The sequence below is a fragment of the Labeo rohita genome, chromosome 1, assembly GCF_022985175.1.
Source record: "Labeo rohita strain BAU-BD-2019 chromosome 1, IGBB_LRoh.1.0, whole genome shotgun sequence".
NCBI classification, from domain to species: domain Eukaryota; kingdom Metazoa; phylum Chordata; class Actinopteri; order Cypriniformes; family Cyprinidae; genus Labeo; species Labeo rohita.
The window spans coordinates 190254-208571 of NC_066869.1; the positions used below are offsets into that span (position 1 = coordinate 190254).

The 18318-nt window shown below is 40.8% G+C and overlaps 1 protein-coding gene across 2 annotated transcripts in view; it reads left to right on the forward strand.

The window, feature by feature from the left end:
* The window catches only part of LOC127170715 (integrin alpha-L-like), a 36313-nt gene extending 18243 nt beyond the window's left edge, over window positions 1-18070 (forward strand). Inside the window, exons 12-28 of one of the 2 annotated variants that reach the window (XM_051118912.1) lie at window positions 39-181; window positions 1344-1490; window positions 1656-1847; window positions 1995-2125; window positions 4665-4813; window positions 4895-5061; window positions 5133-5255; window positions 5396-5466; window positions 10809-10957; window positions 11039-11205; window positions 11278-11400; window positions 11541-11611; window positions 15291-15439; window positions 15772-15968; window positions 16042-16164; window positions 16389-16496; window positions 16580-18070. In XM_051118912.1, the coding sequence (XP_050974869.1) occupies window positions 39-181; window positions 1344-1490; window positions 1656-1847; window positions 1995-2125; window positions 4665-4813; window positions 4895-5061; window positions 5133-5255; window positions 5396-5466; window positions 10809-10957; window positions 11039-11205; window positions 11278-11400; window positions 11541-11611; window positions 15291-15439; window positions 15772-15968; window positions 16042-16164; window positions 16389-16496; window positions 16580-16705 (2336 nt within the window). In that variant the 3' untranslated portion in view covers window positions 16706-18070. Of the gene's footprint in view, window positions 1-38; window positions 182-1343; window positions 1491-1655; window positions 1848-1994; window positions 2126-4664; window positions 4814-4894; window positions 5062-5132; window positions 5256-5395; window positions 5467-10808; window positions 10958-11038; window positions 11401-11540; window positions 11612-15290; window positions 15440-15771; window positions 15969-16041; window positions 16165-16388; window positions 16497-16579 lie in introns of both variants that reach the window. The other variant, XM_051118920.1, reaches the window with a different exon arrangement.
* Window positions 18071-18318: the final 248 nt, after the last annotated feature.

An 18318-nucleotide genomic window follows, 5' to 3' on the forward strand; every position in this document is an offset into this window, starting at 1 on the left:
TTTGTGTGTGTTTTAATGATGCTGATGATGATGTTCAGGTTACTCGACTGTGCTGGGAACGAGAGGCGGCGTCCCTCATCTGTTCTCTGGGGCGCCACGAGCCGAACACACGGGTCTGGTGACCCTCTTCACCAAGAATAAAAACACATGGACAGTGACGAGGAACATCAAAGGAGAACAAGTCAGTGAAAAACTCTCAGACACAATACGAGCTCTATCTATCGGTGAGACCAGGGGCTCTTAAACTAACATGTCCACTATAAGATCAGCAGACCCCTCTAACCACATACACTCTCTTGAGTTTCAGGGTGTTTTCACATATACAATAGTCGACATTTGAAGTGGATCAAAACCTTTCATCAAAGTTGTCGTAAAACCAAAACAACACCCATTCTTGTCTTACGACAACTTTGATGAACTTTATTGATCCACTTCAAATGTTGACTACTGTAGTTCGTTTTAAAGGAACTAAACCCAGTTCACTTAAAGTGAACCAGAAAAAGAGCCAGCTGAAAGTGACCCTTCGTCCATTTGGTGTTCACAATATAGTGGACACAAAACCTGATTCTTTTCTTGATCGGCACTTAACTGATCTCAGACCCTCTCTTGTTCACACCACCTGTTCTGACCTCCTGGAAAATTTGGAAGATGAAGTGGACAGGTGCAGGGGGTGAGGAAGAGCTGGCAATCCCTGACCGTGACACCGGTCAAGACATTGGCTGAGCTTTAACAAAGCATTTCAGTCAATTTAAAATTAAAAGAGAACATTATTTATAAAGTTAATTCAATTTGCTCTTTCCTCAGATAAGTATTAAAATGTTTCTTTGCTACTTATGTTATATTGCGACTGCACTGTTTCACTGCTTTCAGTGACACACGAGAAGTCGCAAGTACACACATCGCTAGCATTGACACATCGGAGATCACGCTCACACACGGATATATTTACAACCATGGACACTTGTCAAAGCTGCCGCGCAAGTTTTATTAATATAACTTAGACACTGAATTGCTAGATTATATTTCTCAGCAACTAAAGAGGTAGAACTGATGTTTAGAAGTAACAAAAATCACAGCTTCACTTTTGCAGAATGAGACGCACAGACACAAATCTGCTTTCACTAAAAAACAATCTGTAATCTGTAATCCCTGCAATGTCATATGCAACAGAGAAAAAGAGTAAAATATTTTTAGACTTATTTAATTTCTAGCCAGTATTGTGTGACACTTTGTGAGTTTGTGAATCAGACCGTGTTGTTTTCATATTTCATCTGTGAACATCAGACTATAAAAGCATATGCTAGAATGCAGCTCTATTCATCTTGATTCATTTCTGGCATCAGATTGGCTCATATTTCGGAGCGTCTCTGAGTCTGTTGGATGTGGACTCTGATGGAGACTCAGATTTCCTTCTGGTCGGAGCTCCATTATTTTACCAGTCTCAGCCGAGGACTGAAGGAAGGCTGTACGTCTACGCTTTCTCAGAGCAGGTACGGACACATTCACAACCATTATTATGATGTTCAGGGTAACAGGAAGAGACTTCTAGTCGTCACCATTGCTGTTATAATCGGTTCCTATGATGTGAAAGTCCTGGAAATTGCTGTGGTGCTGATGAATAAAGATCCTGTTCACTTTTCTTTCTCTCTCCACAGAATTTTCAGAAAATGCTGAATGTGAGCGAAACAACCACAGGCAGATTTGCTGCATCTTTGGCTTCACTAAAGGACCTGAATGGAGACAGTCTGTCAGATGTGGCGGTTGGGGCGCCGCTGGAGGATGAAGGAGTCGTCTACATCTACCTGGGCGACAGGACGCTTGGCATAAACCCTAAACACGCTCCTCAGGTGAGAGTTCGCTGTGTTTCTGTTTATCTCAGAAATCCAGAAGAGTCGAATGTTCCCAGATAAACAGACACTGCAGGATAAACGTGCACAATGATGAGCCGCTTCGATACACTAGATCTGTGTGTGTGTGTGTGTGTGTGTGTTTAGCGGATCCCAGCGCGGTCGGTTCTGTCTGGTCTGCAGCAGTTCGGGGTGTCTCTGTCCGGTCAGATGGACATGAACGATGATAATCTGACAGACATCGTGATCGGAGCACAAGGAGGGATCGTCCTGCTCAAGTTTGTCATTTCGCAACACATTTAGAAAATCATGTGTTTTCACGGATTCTCAGAGGCCAGTTTTTAAATGAATCATTATTTTGTAGAATAAATGCAATGAACAAAGCCTATTAGGAGCCAGCATAATCAGTCTCACTGACTGCTATCATGCAGGGGCGCAGATAGCACTAGGGATGGGGGGACATGACCCTCCCAGATTCATAGTGACCCAATCTGTCCCCCTCACTGTCCTTGCCGCCGCTACTTGATTATTGCTTCCACTGCTTCAGAATCAGTTGCAGGCTGACTAGGGCCCTAGACTCATTCTTTCCAAGGGTCGCTCATTTGCAACAAACTTTCTCAGTCGGCTGCAGGAGCACATAAATTGGTCGCTTTTTTGGCTATACTAACTTTATTCAGTGCATGCTGATTAAGTTTTATCATAGTTTATAGTTATATGGAAATATATAACCTTCAACCCTTACATTTTTTTTTTGCATCAGTAGTATTTATGGTTTGAATTTTGGAAACGGGACTTCCTCTTTTGCTATAAGTCGGGCTTTCCTTTTCGAATTTGCGATCTTGTCACATTTTACAAGAAAAGATTATTGTCTGTTTAGCTTACATTTATACACTTTTCACTTTTTAAGACTAAAACAAAAGATGGATTCATTGGTAGCCTATTTATTATTAAAAGCATAACAACAATAAAACAGGCTTCAAAACGAATAAGATGAAGCATGGCATACACCACATGCTGTATTGGCCTATACAGACTAATAAATTACAGAACGTTTAACAAACACTGAAGAATCAAATAAACGTCTCCATAACGTAACGTGAGGTAAATGACAGCTTTTCAAAATGAAAACAAAAAGAAAAGTGAAACTCTGTCGGTGACAGTGCTCGCATGTTTATTTTTTCACAAGAATAACAACACGTTCACCTTCTCTGTTTAAGAAGTGTTTTTTTTTTTTTTTACTTTAGTTTGAAAACCAAATTCCTCCGCCATCATTTCCTCAATATTCGAGTCATTCACTGCGTGCACCTTCATGGTCATGCTGGCGTGGCTAGTGGTATAAAGCAGGCTGTACATCTGAAGCGATCGTACTGTGACCAGTGAATTCCAGTGAATTCTGACTCCTGCTGCACCGCACGCTTTATAGAGCAGAAGCTTTGGAGCAGTGCAGACCATGCACTCGCACAAATGCGACCACGTTACATTTTAGCTAAATAAAACATATTTTGTAGAAGGCATGAAGTTTTGGTGGGTGACTGGTAGAGGTCAACCGATGTATCGGTTTTGCCGATTAATCGGCACCGATAGTTGATTGGCGGAGCTATCGGTTATCGGCAAAAATCCATGCCGATAGTTTTTCCGGGTCGGGTCCGTTGCTGGAGCGGCTCAGAAATTCCTCATTATACAACAAAGTCCCTATAGTCTTTGTTATACAGCACGAGAGCAGCCTCTAGTGGCGGAAATCACTGACAGCACGTGCCGTTTGTTTAGACACGTGACACTGCGCTGCACAGAGCGGGACACTTCAAAGACGGAATTAAAACGTTGACAACGAAGCGGTGTGTGCAGTATACTGTAGTGCATGTTTTCATGTCATTACTAAGCATGAATTTGTTGACTAGATGCTGCATTAGTGGAGAAAGGACAGCAGTATACTTTTGCCGTTTGGTGATCAAATAAAGTCTCGTAGACGCCGCTTGAATCAAACGACGCGCCCGGTGTGTGTGCTACCGGACAGCTGCGAGACGCTGCACTGCACTTTTACCCATTGTGTGACTAATTATTTTAATATTTAAATTAAATAACCACAAATGTTCTAGAATAGAAGCAGTTAAATTGTGAAAGTACACAATATCCATATGTATGCAGTTTCAATATTGTGTACCTTGTATAGATATTTAAAGATGAACATCTTTAGCTTGATTGTTGATTTAATGGTAACATTTTACATTATGAGTCCATTTGTAACATTAAGATTGATAAAAACTGTAGAATAGAAGTATTTTTCCTTAAGTGTGTTAATTTCAACATTTACTGATATATTAAAAAAATGTTAGTTGTTTTTGTTAATATTAATGAACAATTAACTAACGATAATGATCAATATATAATTAATCATAATATTTTTTATTAATTTACAAAGTATGGTTCAGTAGGCTACTTTTTTTTTTAATTGTAGAGCACTATTTATTTTCCTTTCAGTATCCATTTTATAAACTATCGGTCAATTAATCGGTATCGGCCAGTGTGGTCCAACCTAGTTATCGGTATCGGTAAAATCCAATCGGTCGACCTCTAGTGATTGGCATACTAGACAATTAACAGTTTGATCATACATTCCTAGTGTTGATCAGGCAGGCCTTTGATTACCTTTGTTCATTGTTGTTTATCCATGATTTCAAATAAGAAACCCCCAATGGCTTTTTCGAGCAAACAATTAGCCCAACTTATGCAAAGTAACTACTTGAGCATTAGTTAAAGCCCAAATTACACACAATAACTAATTGAGTTGCTATCATCAGCTGTTAACTCTTTTCTCAGGGCTCGGCCTGTGATGTCTGTGTCTGCACAGCTCAGCTTTAGTCCAAAGGAAATCAGCTTGAACTACTTTGAATGTCCGGGTGACAGCGCATTTAATGCATTTAATCTGTCTTCGTGTTTCACGGTGACCGAGAGGACTGGCAGCACCGGTAACGTCAATGGAGTTTCAGAGAGTCTCTCTGTCACGTGAAGAACACGGCCTCCGTGTCTTACCCTCTCATGTCTCTCAGGATCTCTGGAGAAGAAGCTGAATGTTTCTCTGAACCTGAATGTGGATGTGGTGCGAGGAATGAGTCGAGGATTCTTTGATCAGAAGGATTCGTCGTCCAGGACTCTGCAGCAGTCCGTCCTGCTGGATCCTGGATTTTCCTGTTTCAACTTCTCCATCTTCATGCTGGTATGTGTAGTCTATCACAGCTTCAGCCAGTCACAGCAGCTTCGTTCTGACGGTGAACCTTGTTTTTTCAGCGCTGTGTTAAAGACACAGTGTCTCCTCTGAAGATACGAATGAATCTCTCACAAGCTGAGAAGTTTTATGGAAAGTCTTTGGCTGTTCTTGACATCCACAGCAGAACGGAGGAGTATGTCCAGGTGAGTCCACAAACATCACATTATACTTTAATATTCAGTGTCAGTTAACTCTTAAATATTTAAGATTTTTTAGCTTTACTGTATATAGTTTCAGTGACATTCAAAAGCTCTTTAAAAGTTTCTCTTTTTTCTGTGACTAGGTGCCGTTCCAAAGGAACTGTAATTCAAACAACAGCTGTGTGGCCGATCTGAAGCTGAACTTCAGTTTTACGTGAGAAACAACTTTTAAATAACCCAGACATTAATGTGCAATATGATTGTAAATTATCTGATTATTGCCATCCTTCCTCAGGGTTTGGTTTATAAAATACTGTAAATATTTTCTAACAATCTCAGTCAATTTTTAAGTCTTAAAGAGCTTTATTAAGTATGTTTACACACACAAGAAATCTGACTTGGTGACAGGAGCTTCCAGTGCAGAAGAAAATACACACATAGTGCAAACAGACATGATAGTGCAGACATGCATAGATTTACACAGTAAAGATGGAATATAACACTAATATGAGAAAAACAGAAGATTACATAATGGACTATATACAGTAGAAATATAGAGGATAAAACATATAATTGTTTAAATGAATGTACAGATATGTTATTTACAAGTGTGCCGTTTACGTAATTTACAATGTACAATTTTCAGATTCTATGTATAGTTTAAATGTGTCAGTTGTGTTGGACAGTTGTTTTAATTGTTTTAATTGTTCAGGCTGGATATAGCCTGCAGGAAGAAACTGTTTTTGTGTCTGGCTGTTCTGGTGGTCGGTGCTCTGTAGCACCAACCAGAAAGCAACCATTTGTTCAGAGAGAGGTGGCTCAGTGTGTGGGGTAAAAAGTGATTTTCTTAGCCCTTTTCTGTACTCTTGAGTAGAGGTCTTCACGGAGGACCCGAGGACCCAGGACCCATATGGGTTGGGGTCTGTATTTTAAATGGTCAGCTGGGTCCGGGTCAGGTCCCAATCTATTACCTTGGGTCCCGGGTCTGTTTAACATTTGTGTGTAATACCCGAATCAATTGGAGAACACCGCACCCGCCAGTGATCAGTGTCGGTCAGTACTTTGTGTGCGTTTTGTAACTTGCAATTTGAAAAATTGGGATGAGAAAAGTGTGAGCGGGAAATGAGGTGGGAAAAAAAATGCGTGACGCAAAGTTAATGTTAGTACTGCAAGCGGACGGTATCAAGCTGTCTCATCTGAATTCCTCCTTTAAACCTTATAAGATTAACTAGGTGGAGCTTTAAGCATATGTTTTGTATTGTTTTCTTTTACTGAAGAAGAGACGCACCTATTGAACAAGCATGATGGTGCAGTGCAGGGTATATGCAGGTATGTGGCGCACCCACTTCAGTTGGCTTTGTGCATACCCACTTCTAATACTCTGATGCACATTGTTCAGTAGTGTCTTACATTAGCCAAAATCATGACAGTCCACCACATGATATCTAATCCAGTTGCACATGAATAAATGCAAATACTCCATAAAAGCAAGACCATGGCGCCAGCTTCCTTTGAAATATGATTGCGCCCCTTGCCCGCGCCCGCTTCGTCCTGCTTCGTGACAGAAATGCCGCCTGCATGCGCGAGAGCATGTGAGGGGAGGCATGCAGAGTGGTATCATGATAATTATTGTTGATTACTAATTTGAATCAGTACATTATAACGAAAACAGTTCCTTAAATAAATTTAGAGTATACCCACTTCTCCAGACACCACTGCGCACGCAGTAAAGTGTAACACACTTCTTGTTCTGTGCGTTTTTAGAAAAAAATTGCTCCAAGGAATAATGAATAGATTAAGAAGGTTCTTTCACTCAGCAAGAGAGAGGAACAGCCTAACATGGAAATGTTAGTGTCAAGGAGGATTGATCGCAGTCAGGGCTACTAACAGTAGGTAAGCCAAAACATTTTTTCCGCAACTTGTTTATTGACTTGTTAATAGCAGTTTGCTGTGCAATATGTACTGACCGGGTGCAGTTGGGTCTGAGTCTTCCCAGCTGGGTTCAGGTCCAATTTACGAATAACGGTCGGGTCCGCGTCGGGTCCGGGTATTAAATTTAAGGCATTTCTCGGGTCTGCACGGGTTTGGGTCCCACTTTCAAATGAAGTACGGGTCCGGGTCGGTTCCATGCAACAAATTCATGTGAAGACCTCTACTCAAGGTGTAAAGTTCTTGGAGGTTGGGCAGGGGAGCACCAATCCTCTCAGCAGCCCTGACTGTCTGTTGTAGTCTCCTGATGTCTGATATGGTAGCTGAATCAAACCAGACAGTTATGGATGAACAAAGGACAGACTCAATTATGGTCAAGTCCAGGGGCGGATTGGCCATCTGGCAATTCTGGCAAATGCCAGAAGGGCCGGACCATTTTTTAAATGTGGGCCGGTCAGTTTTTTTTTTTTTTTTAATATGTATTGTTTTTACACGCAGGCAGCTTTTATGTCTTGCAAGATGTGAATATGATGATGATGATGATGATAATAATAGTAATAATAATAAATGTTAAGCGTTTGGCCCAATCGGCGACGGCCGGCTGGTTTCGAGATGGGCCGACCCAACCCGACCCAATCAGAGGTTACGCGGACGTAATCAAAATCTGGCAAGAATGTCAAACAGTAAGTGCAACACAAGTTAATTGTCAGAGATGGACCGTAAAAAAAAGAAAAGGCGGTGCCGAAAAGCTCAAAGAAAGCAAAAAAAAGGGCTCTAAAATCAGACGCTGCCAAATGCATAAAATTAACTGAAATATTCTCGAAAGGTTTAAATTCGGCTGCTGCATCGGAGGACAGTAGCGCGGTAGAGGAGGTAAGAAGAAAACAGAAAATATACTTCTAAGTCATTATACTAAAATATACTAAGTAATTTTCACGCCATTCACGCTACTTCTGACAGTTTTTGACAGTAACCTACACTGTGTTTAACAGTTGTAAGCTTAGCACAGAACTCCCGTACATTTTAAAATGTCATTATCAGCAGATAACGTGGGATTTAGGGTATACAGACTGCTGTATGCTACTAGCAATATAGTCTAACCTGCAAAAGAACCTATAGCTAGAGACCAGCAAGAAGCATGGACACAATGACAGTCAGGCAAGAGTGAGGAACAAGTATAATCACAGACAGCCATACAAACATATTAAAATTACAGAGTTACAGAGTTAAAATGGATGAGAAGATGTAGAATCAGACAGACAGTGTGTACAATGTCAACACAGAAACAAGGAGAAGCCAACATATAGACAGTGGCAATAAAGAACAACACTGCAGAGAATGACATATGTAGTTATTTGTGAATAAAAGTATGCTGAAGTGTTGCTAGTGCTGCATGTCCATTTGTGTGTAAAGGTGTGTGTGTGTGTGTGTGTGTGTGTGATACACATTCACAGGTTAGTCCTATCATAAGTAATAGCAGACAAACGGCATAAACAGACAGCACACGGACTCTACAAGATTCACAGATTATTTTTTTAGTTTTTACTGTATGTATAAATTTGTTATAAACAGATTGTTTTTGTGCCAGTCACATACATTAAATGTTTAAATATCTATTACATATGGTACTGCTTATATTATTTCACCATCTGTACACCAGTATAAGTAGTGAATGTGCGTGTCCGTGGGTGGGGCTGTGTCGGTGTGGTAATGTGGGCTGGTGTGGCTACAGTGCCAGGGCTGAATTTTTGTCCCAGTCCGCCCCTGGTCAAGTCGAACTGTTTCATGTGGCAAGTTAAACTTCCTCAGCTGGCAAAGGGAGTACAGCCTCTGCTGGGCCTTTTTGCAATGGAGTCAATGTGATTGTCCCACTTTATGTCCTGAGAGATGGTGTTGCACAAGAATCTGAAATACTCTACTGCAGCCACAGTGCTGTTCATGATGGTGAGTGGGGGGAGTGCAGGGGGGTTTTTACTGAAGTCCACGATCATCTCCACAGTTTTGAGCATGTTCAGCTCCAGGTTTTGTGACTGCACCACACAGACAGCTACTCAACCTCTTGTCTGTAAGCAGACTAGTCTCCACTGTGGATGAAGCCTATGATGGTAGTGTCATCTGCACACTAGGAGCTTGACAGTGGGGTCTTTAGAGGTGCAGTCGCTGGTGTAGAGGGAGAAGAGCAGTGAGAAGAGAACACATCCCTGAGGGGCACCAGTGCTGATCGTAAGAGAGTTGATCGTAATGTGAGTTTCTGCAGCCTCGCTAGCTGCTGTCTGTCAGGCAGCTGTTGATCCTCTGTCTGTTTGTCTGAGAGAAGGTCAGGCATGAAGGTATTGAAGGCCGAACTGAAGTCCACAAATAATATCCTTGCGTAATTCCCAGGTCTATCAAAATGTTGCAGAACATAATGCAGTTCCATGCTGACTGTAGGGTTCAGTGATGTCCTTCAGGTAGGCCAAGACCAGTCTGTCAAATGACTTCATGATCACAGACATGAGAGTGGCAAGTCTGTAATCGAAAATAGGATTGTTCCGACAGACGATAGTATTGTGTATCGACGATAGTCAGAGATATCGCCTGTTGTTGATGCCTTTGATGATAGCAAGACGATTATTATTATTATCTGTCAAAAATAGACTAGGCCCCTAACTTTAGCTATACAGTGCAGAGAGCAGCCTCTGGGGCGCTTCAGAAAATTTAAATTTCTACTGGGGGCACAAATCACGGTGAGCGGGAGGGAGTGTTTCTGGGTGGGAAGCATGCAATCTGTGATTGCGTGCAGTTGCTGATGCTCGCGAAAGTGTGCAGTCGCATTCTTATGTGTTTTTTTTTTTCTGGTTTTACCTTCACTTTTGAAATTGATCATGTTCAGCAAGGAGGGGAAAGTAACTAGATTTTTGGGGGAAATGGCCCCCCCTGTGCAGACGTGTGCAGTGTAAATAAGGGGTAAGAGATTTATTCATCATACAGTGATGCAACTATTGTATTCACCTATGGTACCAGGCGTGTTTTAAAAGTGCGTAAACTCACGCTAGGCTAGGCTAGTCATTATGTTAATGTTCTTCGCTCATTTTATGTAGCCGCTTTTTGTGCTTATTGAATAACTAAGAAAACATAAGCATTAGTAACTTACAATGTTTCTATTAAGTTGTTATCATGTTAACAAAGGCTGCTTTTAGCCTTTTGCTGGTGTTGGTTCACTTTTCGTTAATGAAACTAAGTAAATAATTAAATAAATTAGCACAATAATATCGTGTATTGATGATCTGACAGGCTGACGATAGGACGATATGAAAACTGAGCATATCGTCACACTAGTTGTAAGTCCAGTTATTTAGTTTTTTTGGGGACCGGAATGATGGTGGAGCATTTGAAGCAGCAGGGAAATTCACACAGCTCTAGTGTTCTGTTGAAGATCAGTGTGAAGATGGAGGCCAGTTGGTCAGCACAGCCTTTTAGACAGGCAGGTGAAATGCCATCTCAACACAGGGTCATCTGTGGGTTAGACATTAGTGGCCAGTTTTTAAATGAATCTTTAATTTGTAGAATAAATGCAATGACCAAAATCTATTAGCTGCCAGCCTAGTCAGTATGACTGCTATCATGAGCTGTTTACTCTTTTCTCAGGGCTCGGCCTGTGATGTCTGTGTCTGCACAGCTCAGCTTTAGTCCAAAGGAAATCAGCTTGAACTACTTTGAATGTCCGGGTGACAGCGCATTTAATGCATTTAATCTGTCTTCGTGTTTCACGGTGACCGAGAGGACCGGCAGCACCGGTAACGTCAATGGAGTTTCAGAGAGTCTCTCTGTCACGTGAAGAACACGGCCTCCGTGTCTTACCCTCTCATGTCTCTCAGGATCTCTGGAGAAGAAGCTGAATGTTTCTCTGAACCTGAATGTGGATGTGGTGCGAGGAATGAGTCGAGGATTCTTTGATCAGAAGGATTCGTCGTCCAGGACTCTGCAGCAGTCCGTCCTGCTGGATCCTGGATTTTCCTGTTTCAACTTCTCCATCTTCATGCTGGTACGTGTCGTCTATCACAGCTTCAGCCAGTCACAGCAGCTTCGTTCTGATGATCAACGTTGTGTTTTTCAGCGCTGTGTTGCAGACACAGTGTCTCCTCTGAAGATACGAATGAATCTCTCACAAGCTGAGAAGTTTTATGGAAAGTCTTTGGCTGTTCTTGACATCCACAGCAGAACGGAGGAGTATGTCCAGGTGAGTCCACAAACATCACATTATACTTTAATATTCAGTGTCAGTTAACTCTTAAATATTTAAGATTTTTTAGCTTTACTGTATATAGTTTCAGTGACATTCAAAAGCTCTTTAAAAGTTTCTCTTTTTTCTGTGACTAGGTGCCGTTCCAAAGGAACTGTAATTCAAACAACAGCTGTGTGGCCGATCTGAAGCTGAACTTCAGTTTTACGTGAGAAACAACTTTTAAATAACCCAGACATTAATGTGCAATATGATTGTAAATTATCTGATTATTGCCATCCTTCCTCAGGGTTTGGTTTATAAAATACTGTAAATATTTTCTAACAATCTCAGTCAATTTTTAAGTCTTAAAGAGCTTTATTAAGTATGTTTACACACACAAGAAATCTGACTTGGTGACAGGAGCTTCCAGTGCAGAAGAAAATACACACATAGTGCAAACAGACATGATAGTGCAGACATGCATAGATTTACACAGTAAAGATGGAATATAACACTAATATGAGAAAAAAACAGAAGATTACATAATGGACTATATACAGTAGAAATATAGAGGATAAAACATATAATTGTTTAAATGAATGTACAGATATGTTATTTACAAGTGTGCCGTTTACGTAATTTACAATGTACAATTTTCAGATTCTATGTATAGTTTAAATGTGTCAGTTGTGTTGGACAGTTGTTTTAATTGTTTTAATTGTTCAGGCTGGATATAGCCTGCAGGAAGAAACTGTTTTTGTGTCTGGCTGTTCTGGTGGTCGGTGCTCTGTAGCACCAACCAGAAAGCAACCATTTGTTCAGAGAGAGGTGGCTCAGTGTGTGGGGTAAAAAGTGATTTTCTTAGCCCTTTTCTGTACTCTTGAGTAGAGGTCTTCACGGAGGACCCGAGGACCCAGGACCCATATGGGTTGGGGTCTGTATTTTAAATGGTCAGCTGGGTCCGGGTCAGGTCCCAATCTATTACCTTGGGTCCCGGGTCTGTTTAACATTTGTGTGTAATACCCGAATCAATTGGAGAACACCGCACCCGCCAGTGATCAGTGTCGGTCAGTACTTTGTGTGCGTTTTGTAACTTGCAATTTGAAAAATTGGGATGAGAAAAGTGTGAGCGGGAAATGAGGTGGGAAAAAAAATGCGTGACGCAAAGTTAATGTTAGTACTGCAAGCGGACGGTATCAAGCTGTCTCATCTGAATTCCTCCTTTAAACCTTATAAGATTAACTAGGTGGAGCTTTAAGCATATGTTTTGTATTGTTTTCTTTTACTGAAGAAGAGACGCACCTATTGAACAAGCATGATGGTGCAGTGCAGGGTATATGCAGGTATGTGGCGCACCCACTTCAGTTGGCTTTGTGCATACCCACTTCTAAATCCACTCTGATGCACATTGTTCAGTAGTGTCTTACATTAGCCAAAATCATAACAGTCCACCACATGATATCTAATCCAGTTGCACATGAATAAATGCAAATACTCCATAAAAGCAAGACCATGGCGCCAGCTTCCTTTGAAATATGATTGCGCCCCTTGCCCGCGCCCGCGCCCGCTTCGTCCTGCTTCGTGACAGAAATGCCGCCTGCATGCGCGAGAGCATGTGAGGGGAGGCATGCAGAGTGGTATCATGATAATTATTGTTGATTACTAATTTGAATCAGTACATTATAACGAAAACAGTTCCTTAAATAAATTTAGAGTATACCCACTTCTCCAGACACCACTGCGCACGCAGTAAAGTGTAACACACTTCTTGTTCTGTGCGTTTTTAGAAAAAAATTGCTCCAAGCTGGAATAATGAATAGATTAAGAAGGTTCTTTCACTCGGCAAGAGAGAGGAACAGCCTAACATGGAAATGTTAGTGTCAAGGAGGATTGATCGCAGTCAGGGCTACTAACAGTAGGTAAGCCAAAACATTTTTTCCGCAACTTGTTTATTGACTTGTTAATAGCAGTTTGCTGTGCAATATGTACTGACCGGGTGCAGTTGGGTCTGAGTCTTCCCAGCTGGGTTCAGGTCCAATTTACGAATAACGGTCGGGTCCGCGTCGGGTCCGGGTATTAAATTTAAGGCATTTCTCGGGTCTGCACGGGTTTGGGTCCCACTTTCAAATGAAGTACGGGTCCGGGTCAGTTCCATGCAACAAATTCATGTGAAGACCTCTACTCAAGGTGTAAAGTTCTTGGAGGTTGGGCAGGGGAGCACCAATCCTCTCAGCAGCCCTGACTGTCTGTTGTAGTCTCCTGATGTCTGATATGGTAGCTGAATCAAACCAGACAGTTATGGATGAACAAAGGACAGACTCAATTATGGTCAAGTCGAACTGTTTCATGTGGCAAGTTAAACTTCCTCAGCTGGCAAAGGGAGTACAGCCTCTACTGGGCCTTTTTGCAATGGAGTCAATGTGATTGTCCCACTTTATGTCCTGAGAGATGGTGTTGCACAAGAATCTGAAATACTCTACTGCAGCCACAGTGCTGTTCATGATGGTGAGTGGGGGGAGTGCAGGGGGGTTTTTACTGAAGTCCACGATCATCTCCACAGTTTTGAGCATGTTCAGCTCCAGGTTTTGTGACTGCACCACACAGACAGCTACTCAACCTCTCGTCTGTAAGGCAAGGCAAGGCAACGCAGCACTAAGATCTAGTAGTACCAGCACTGATATTTTGCCAGAATCAGAATTTAAGCGAATATCATTTATTATCTTAACGAGCGCTGTCTCTGTGCTGTGATGCGTTCAGAAGCCAGATTGAAAATTGTCCAGGTATCCATTTGAGTTTAAGTAGTTGTTCAACTGATTGAAAACTACATTTTCAATAATCTTGCCTATAAAAGGAAGATTATTGTCTATAGTTCCTCAATGTGGTGTTTTTCAGAAAAGGCTTAACAACTGCAGTTTTCAGGGAGTTTGGAAAAGTCCCCGAAAGAAGTGAGGTGTTCACCACGTCTAAGAGATCTGCTTCTAAACAGTTAAACACACTTTTGAAAAAAGATGTGGGAAGTGTGTCAAGGTTGCAGGTTGAGGATTTAAGGTGCTGTACTATTTCTTCCAAAGTTTTGCTATCAATTTCTTTGAAAACAGACATAGTGACTTCTTTCTTGCGGTCATATCTGTCTAACCTCTGCATAACTTGAGGATGTGCTAATCACCTTTCTGATATTAATGATCTTCTCTGAAAAGAAGGAGGCAAACTCATTGTATCTGCTGTCAGAGAGCATTTCACTGGGAATCTGACTTGGGGGGTTTGTTAGTCTCTCAACAGTAGCAAAAAGAGTGCGTGTGTTGTTTAGGTTGCTGTTTATAAGGTTTGTGAAGAACTTCTGTCTTGCTGTGTCTAGTTCCACATTGAAAGCATGAAGGCTGTCTTTATAGATGCTATAGTGAATTTCAAGTTTTGTCTTCCGCCACATCCGCTCAGCTTTTCTGCATTGTCTTTTCATACTCTGTACTGCTGTTGATTTTCTCCAACATGATTTTTGTCTGCCAGTCGTCTTACTGACTTTCACTGGTGCAATGTCATCAATGACATTCTTAACTTTTGAGTTAAAGGACTCCAGGAGAAGATCAACAGAGTCTGCAGAAATGCTTGGCATTGAAGATATAGCCTTCATAAGCAGACTAGTCTCCACTGTGGATGAAGCCGATGATGGTAGTGTCATCTGCACACTAGGAGCTTGACAAGAGGGGTGTTTAGAGGTGCAGTCGCTGGTCCAGTTATTTAGTTTTTTTGGGGACTGGACTGATGGTGGAGCATTTGAAGCAGCAGGGAACTTCACACAGTTTTAAATGAATCTTTATTTTGTAGAATAAATGCAACGGCCAAAATCTATTAGCTGCCAGCCTAGTCATTATGACTGCTATCATGAGCTGTTTTTACTCTTTTCTCAGGGCTCGGCCTGTGATGTCTGTGTCTGCACAGCTCAGCTTTAGTCCAAAGGAAATCAGCTTGAACTGCTTTGAATGTCCGGGTCACAACACATTCAACACATTTAATCTCACGTCATGTTTCACGGTGACTGAGAAGAACAGGAGCACCGGTAACGTCAATGAAATCTCTGCCTGCATGTTTAAAGGCCCATTCACTCCAAGGACAATGACTATACATGTATGATTTTAATTATTGCTCTGACTCTGAGAGAATAATGGAATCAAACACCACATCTGTAGTGATAACGACACAGAGGACAGTATAGTTGGAATCCATCTTGGAGCAATTTTGTTCAACTGATAGATGATAAAAACATTAATTGACAATCAGAATTCATCCGAGTTCAAGTATTTAAAGCTCAGATGAAAACTACAGCGTTAGAGTAAACAGAATGTTATTGTCTGTTGATGTGAATGCTAATATAGTTATCGTTATATTCAGGTGTGAACAAACCTCTCTCATGTCTCTCAGGATCTCTGGAGAAGACGCTGAATGTTTCTCTGAACCTGAATGTGGATGTGGTGCGAGGAATGAGTCGAGGATTCTTTGATCAGAAGGATTCGTCGTCCAGGACTCTGCAGCAGTCCGTCCTGCTGGATCCTGGATTTTCCTGTTTCAACTTCTCCATCTTCATGCTGGTACGTGTCGTCTATCACAGCTTCAGCCAGTCACAGCAGCTTTGGTCTGACGGCGAATGTTGTGTTTTTTCAGGGCTGCGTTGCAGACACAGTGACACTTCTGAAGATACGAATGAATCTCTCACAAATTGAGATGTTGACTGGAAACTCTGTGGCTGTTCTTGACATTCACAGCAGAACGGAGGAGTATGTCGAGGTGAGCTGAGCTTCCACATCTCAGTTTATGAGATTGTCAGATATATGCATGGCAAAACAGAGCTTTCAGTTGCTTAAAAAATGATTCTGGTCAAAAAATGTAAATGTAATGTAAAGACACCTTTTATAAACCAAGTAAAAATGTTTTCTTAAAATCAGCAAATACCATCAAATACAAAGTGTGCCAGTGATTATGATGATGATTTCTCTTTCCGTTTCTCTCAGGTGAGCGTGAAGTTTGTTATTCCACCCAATCAAATGATGTTGATCGTCGCCAGCTCCGTGGGGGGCGGGTTCATCATGTACATTATCATATTGGTAGTGCTAGTGAAGGTAAGAACCAATCAGCAGTCACCTCACACCTGATGTCATCATTCACCTCTCAAATTCTCAGTCCATTCTGTATGTGTGTGTAGCTTGGGTTCTTTAAACGAATGCGCCCTCAAGATCTTTTCCAAGAGGATGAAAATGTGACCTTGATAAAGAAAACGGAGAGTTTGGTGAGAACGTCAGTGGAGAGAAAGAGAACGGAGATGGAGTAAAAATGGAGTGAAATTGTTACTTAATCATTACTTATCTTCATCTCTCTTTTTCTTTAATCTCAAAGAAGTAACCTTCATAGTGTTAGAGGTGTGTGATATACCAGTGCATACAATAAGCACAAAATTAGTCAACTGGTAGAAATTGTAGGATTATCGTCTCTATCGCAGTTATGCTCACGTGACATTGCACTGCTGCGCTCTCATGAAGATTTGTCAATTGTATGGGTTTTTAAGCTTCGCCGGTTTAAGCGTTTTCAACCCATTCAAGCACAAAATAATGTGAAAGCAATTCAGTTTGGTGCTTGTGCTCTGTTCTGACAGGCGCTCTTCTGTGCGCACACGTACAGCCACCTTTCATAGCGTGTGAGGACTGAAATGAGCTCTTTTTTGTGGCTATTTGCACTTAAACTGTTAAATGCACACAAAACATGTCATAACGGCAAACATGCACGTAAACACATTCAGCTATGCCTAAAGTACCTAAAGTGATATATGAGTTCAGCACATTAGTTCGTAAAGCAGTGGTCCTAAACTCAATTCCTGAAGGGCCACAGCTCTGCACAGTTTCACTCCAACCCCAATCAAACACACCTGATCCAGCTCATCAAGGTCTTCAGGATTACTAGAAACTCCAAGCAGGTGTGAGTTGAAGCTGGTTGAAGCTAAACTCTGTAGAGCTGTAAAGTGTCCTTAATGTTAATAAAACTATAAAAGGTAAAGAGAAAAACACTCGCCGATGGACTGAATCATTTTTGTGGCTTTAATAACAACGATTCTGTATTTAATTCATACAGTAAATATTTCATTCATACATTCTATTCATTTTCTGTAATATTTTTTTCTGTCAGATAAACCTGTCTGTAAACCACTCTATTTCATTTGTATCTTTGTTCTGTTGCATTTTTGTCCCTGTTGCTTGTAATTAGTTACTTTACTGTGACTATGACTGTTTACTTGTTTTCTCTAAGTTTAAGATTTAAGATTTTTTACTTCATCAGCTTTTGCTCTCTCTCGCTCTCTCTCTCTCTCTGGATAATTTGTAGATGTTTAATTTGTAAATCGGTGTATTTGTGAAGTTGACTCATGATTGTTTGAACATGTATGTCTGAGTATGGGCAGTTTGTGGTTTTAAGATTTTATTTCTGTGAGTATTTATATATTTATAGTATCTTGTGTTTTTTTTTCCCCCTCCGTTTTTCTTGTTATGTGATGAAATTTAGAATTTGAATGTTTTGGTAACAAAGAGACCTTAAAGTCTCTCTTTCTCTCTCTCTCTGAAGTATGGGAAACTCTGCTTAGCTGTGTGATCATGTTTTCTTGAGGTTCAGCATGTTTTCAATGTGTTTAGTTTATATTATTATTTGCAGCATGTGTACCTGGTTCACATCTTGTTTCTAGTGACATAATTTGTATTTTATCTGTAGTAACCCAGTTTTATGATATTCATTCTATTAACTTAAATATTACTAACTTTTTAATCTTCATCTGTCATTTTATTTAATCTCAAAAATACTGAATATTGGTTGTCAATTTATTAAGAAAAAAATGAGTAATCAGTCATCGTATAAATAAATTATTTAATTGAATGAGATATTGCTGAGTGTGTTTATTTT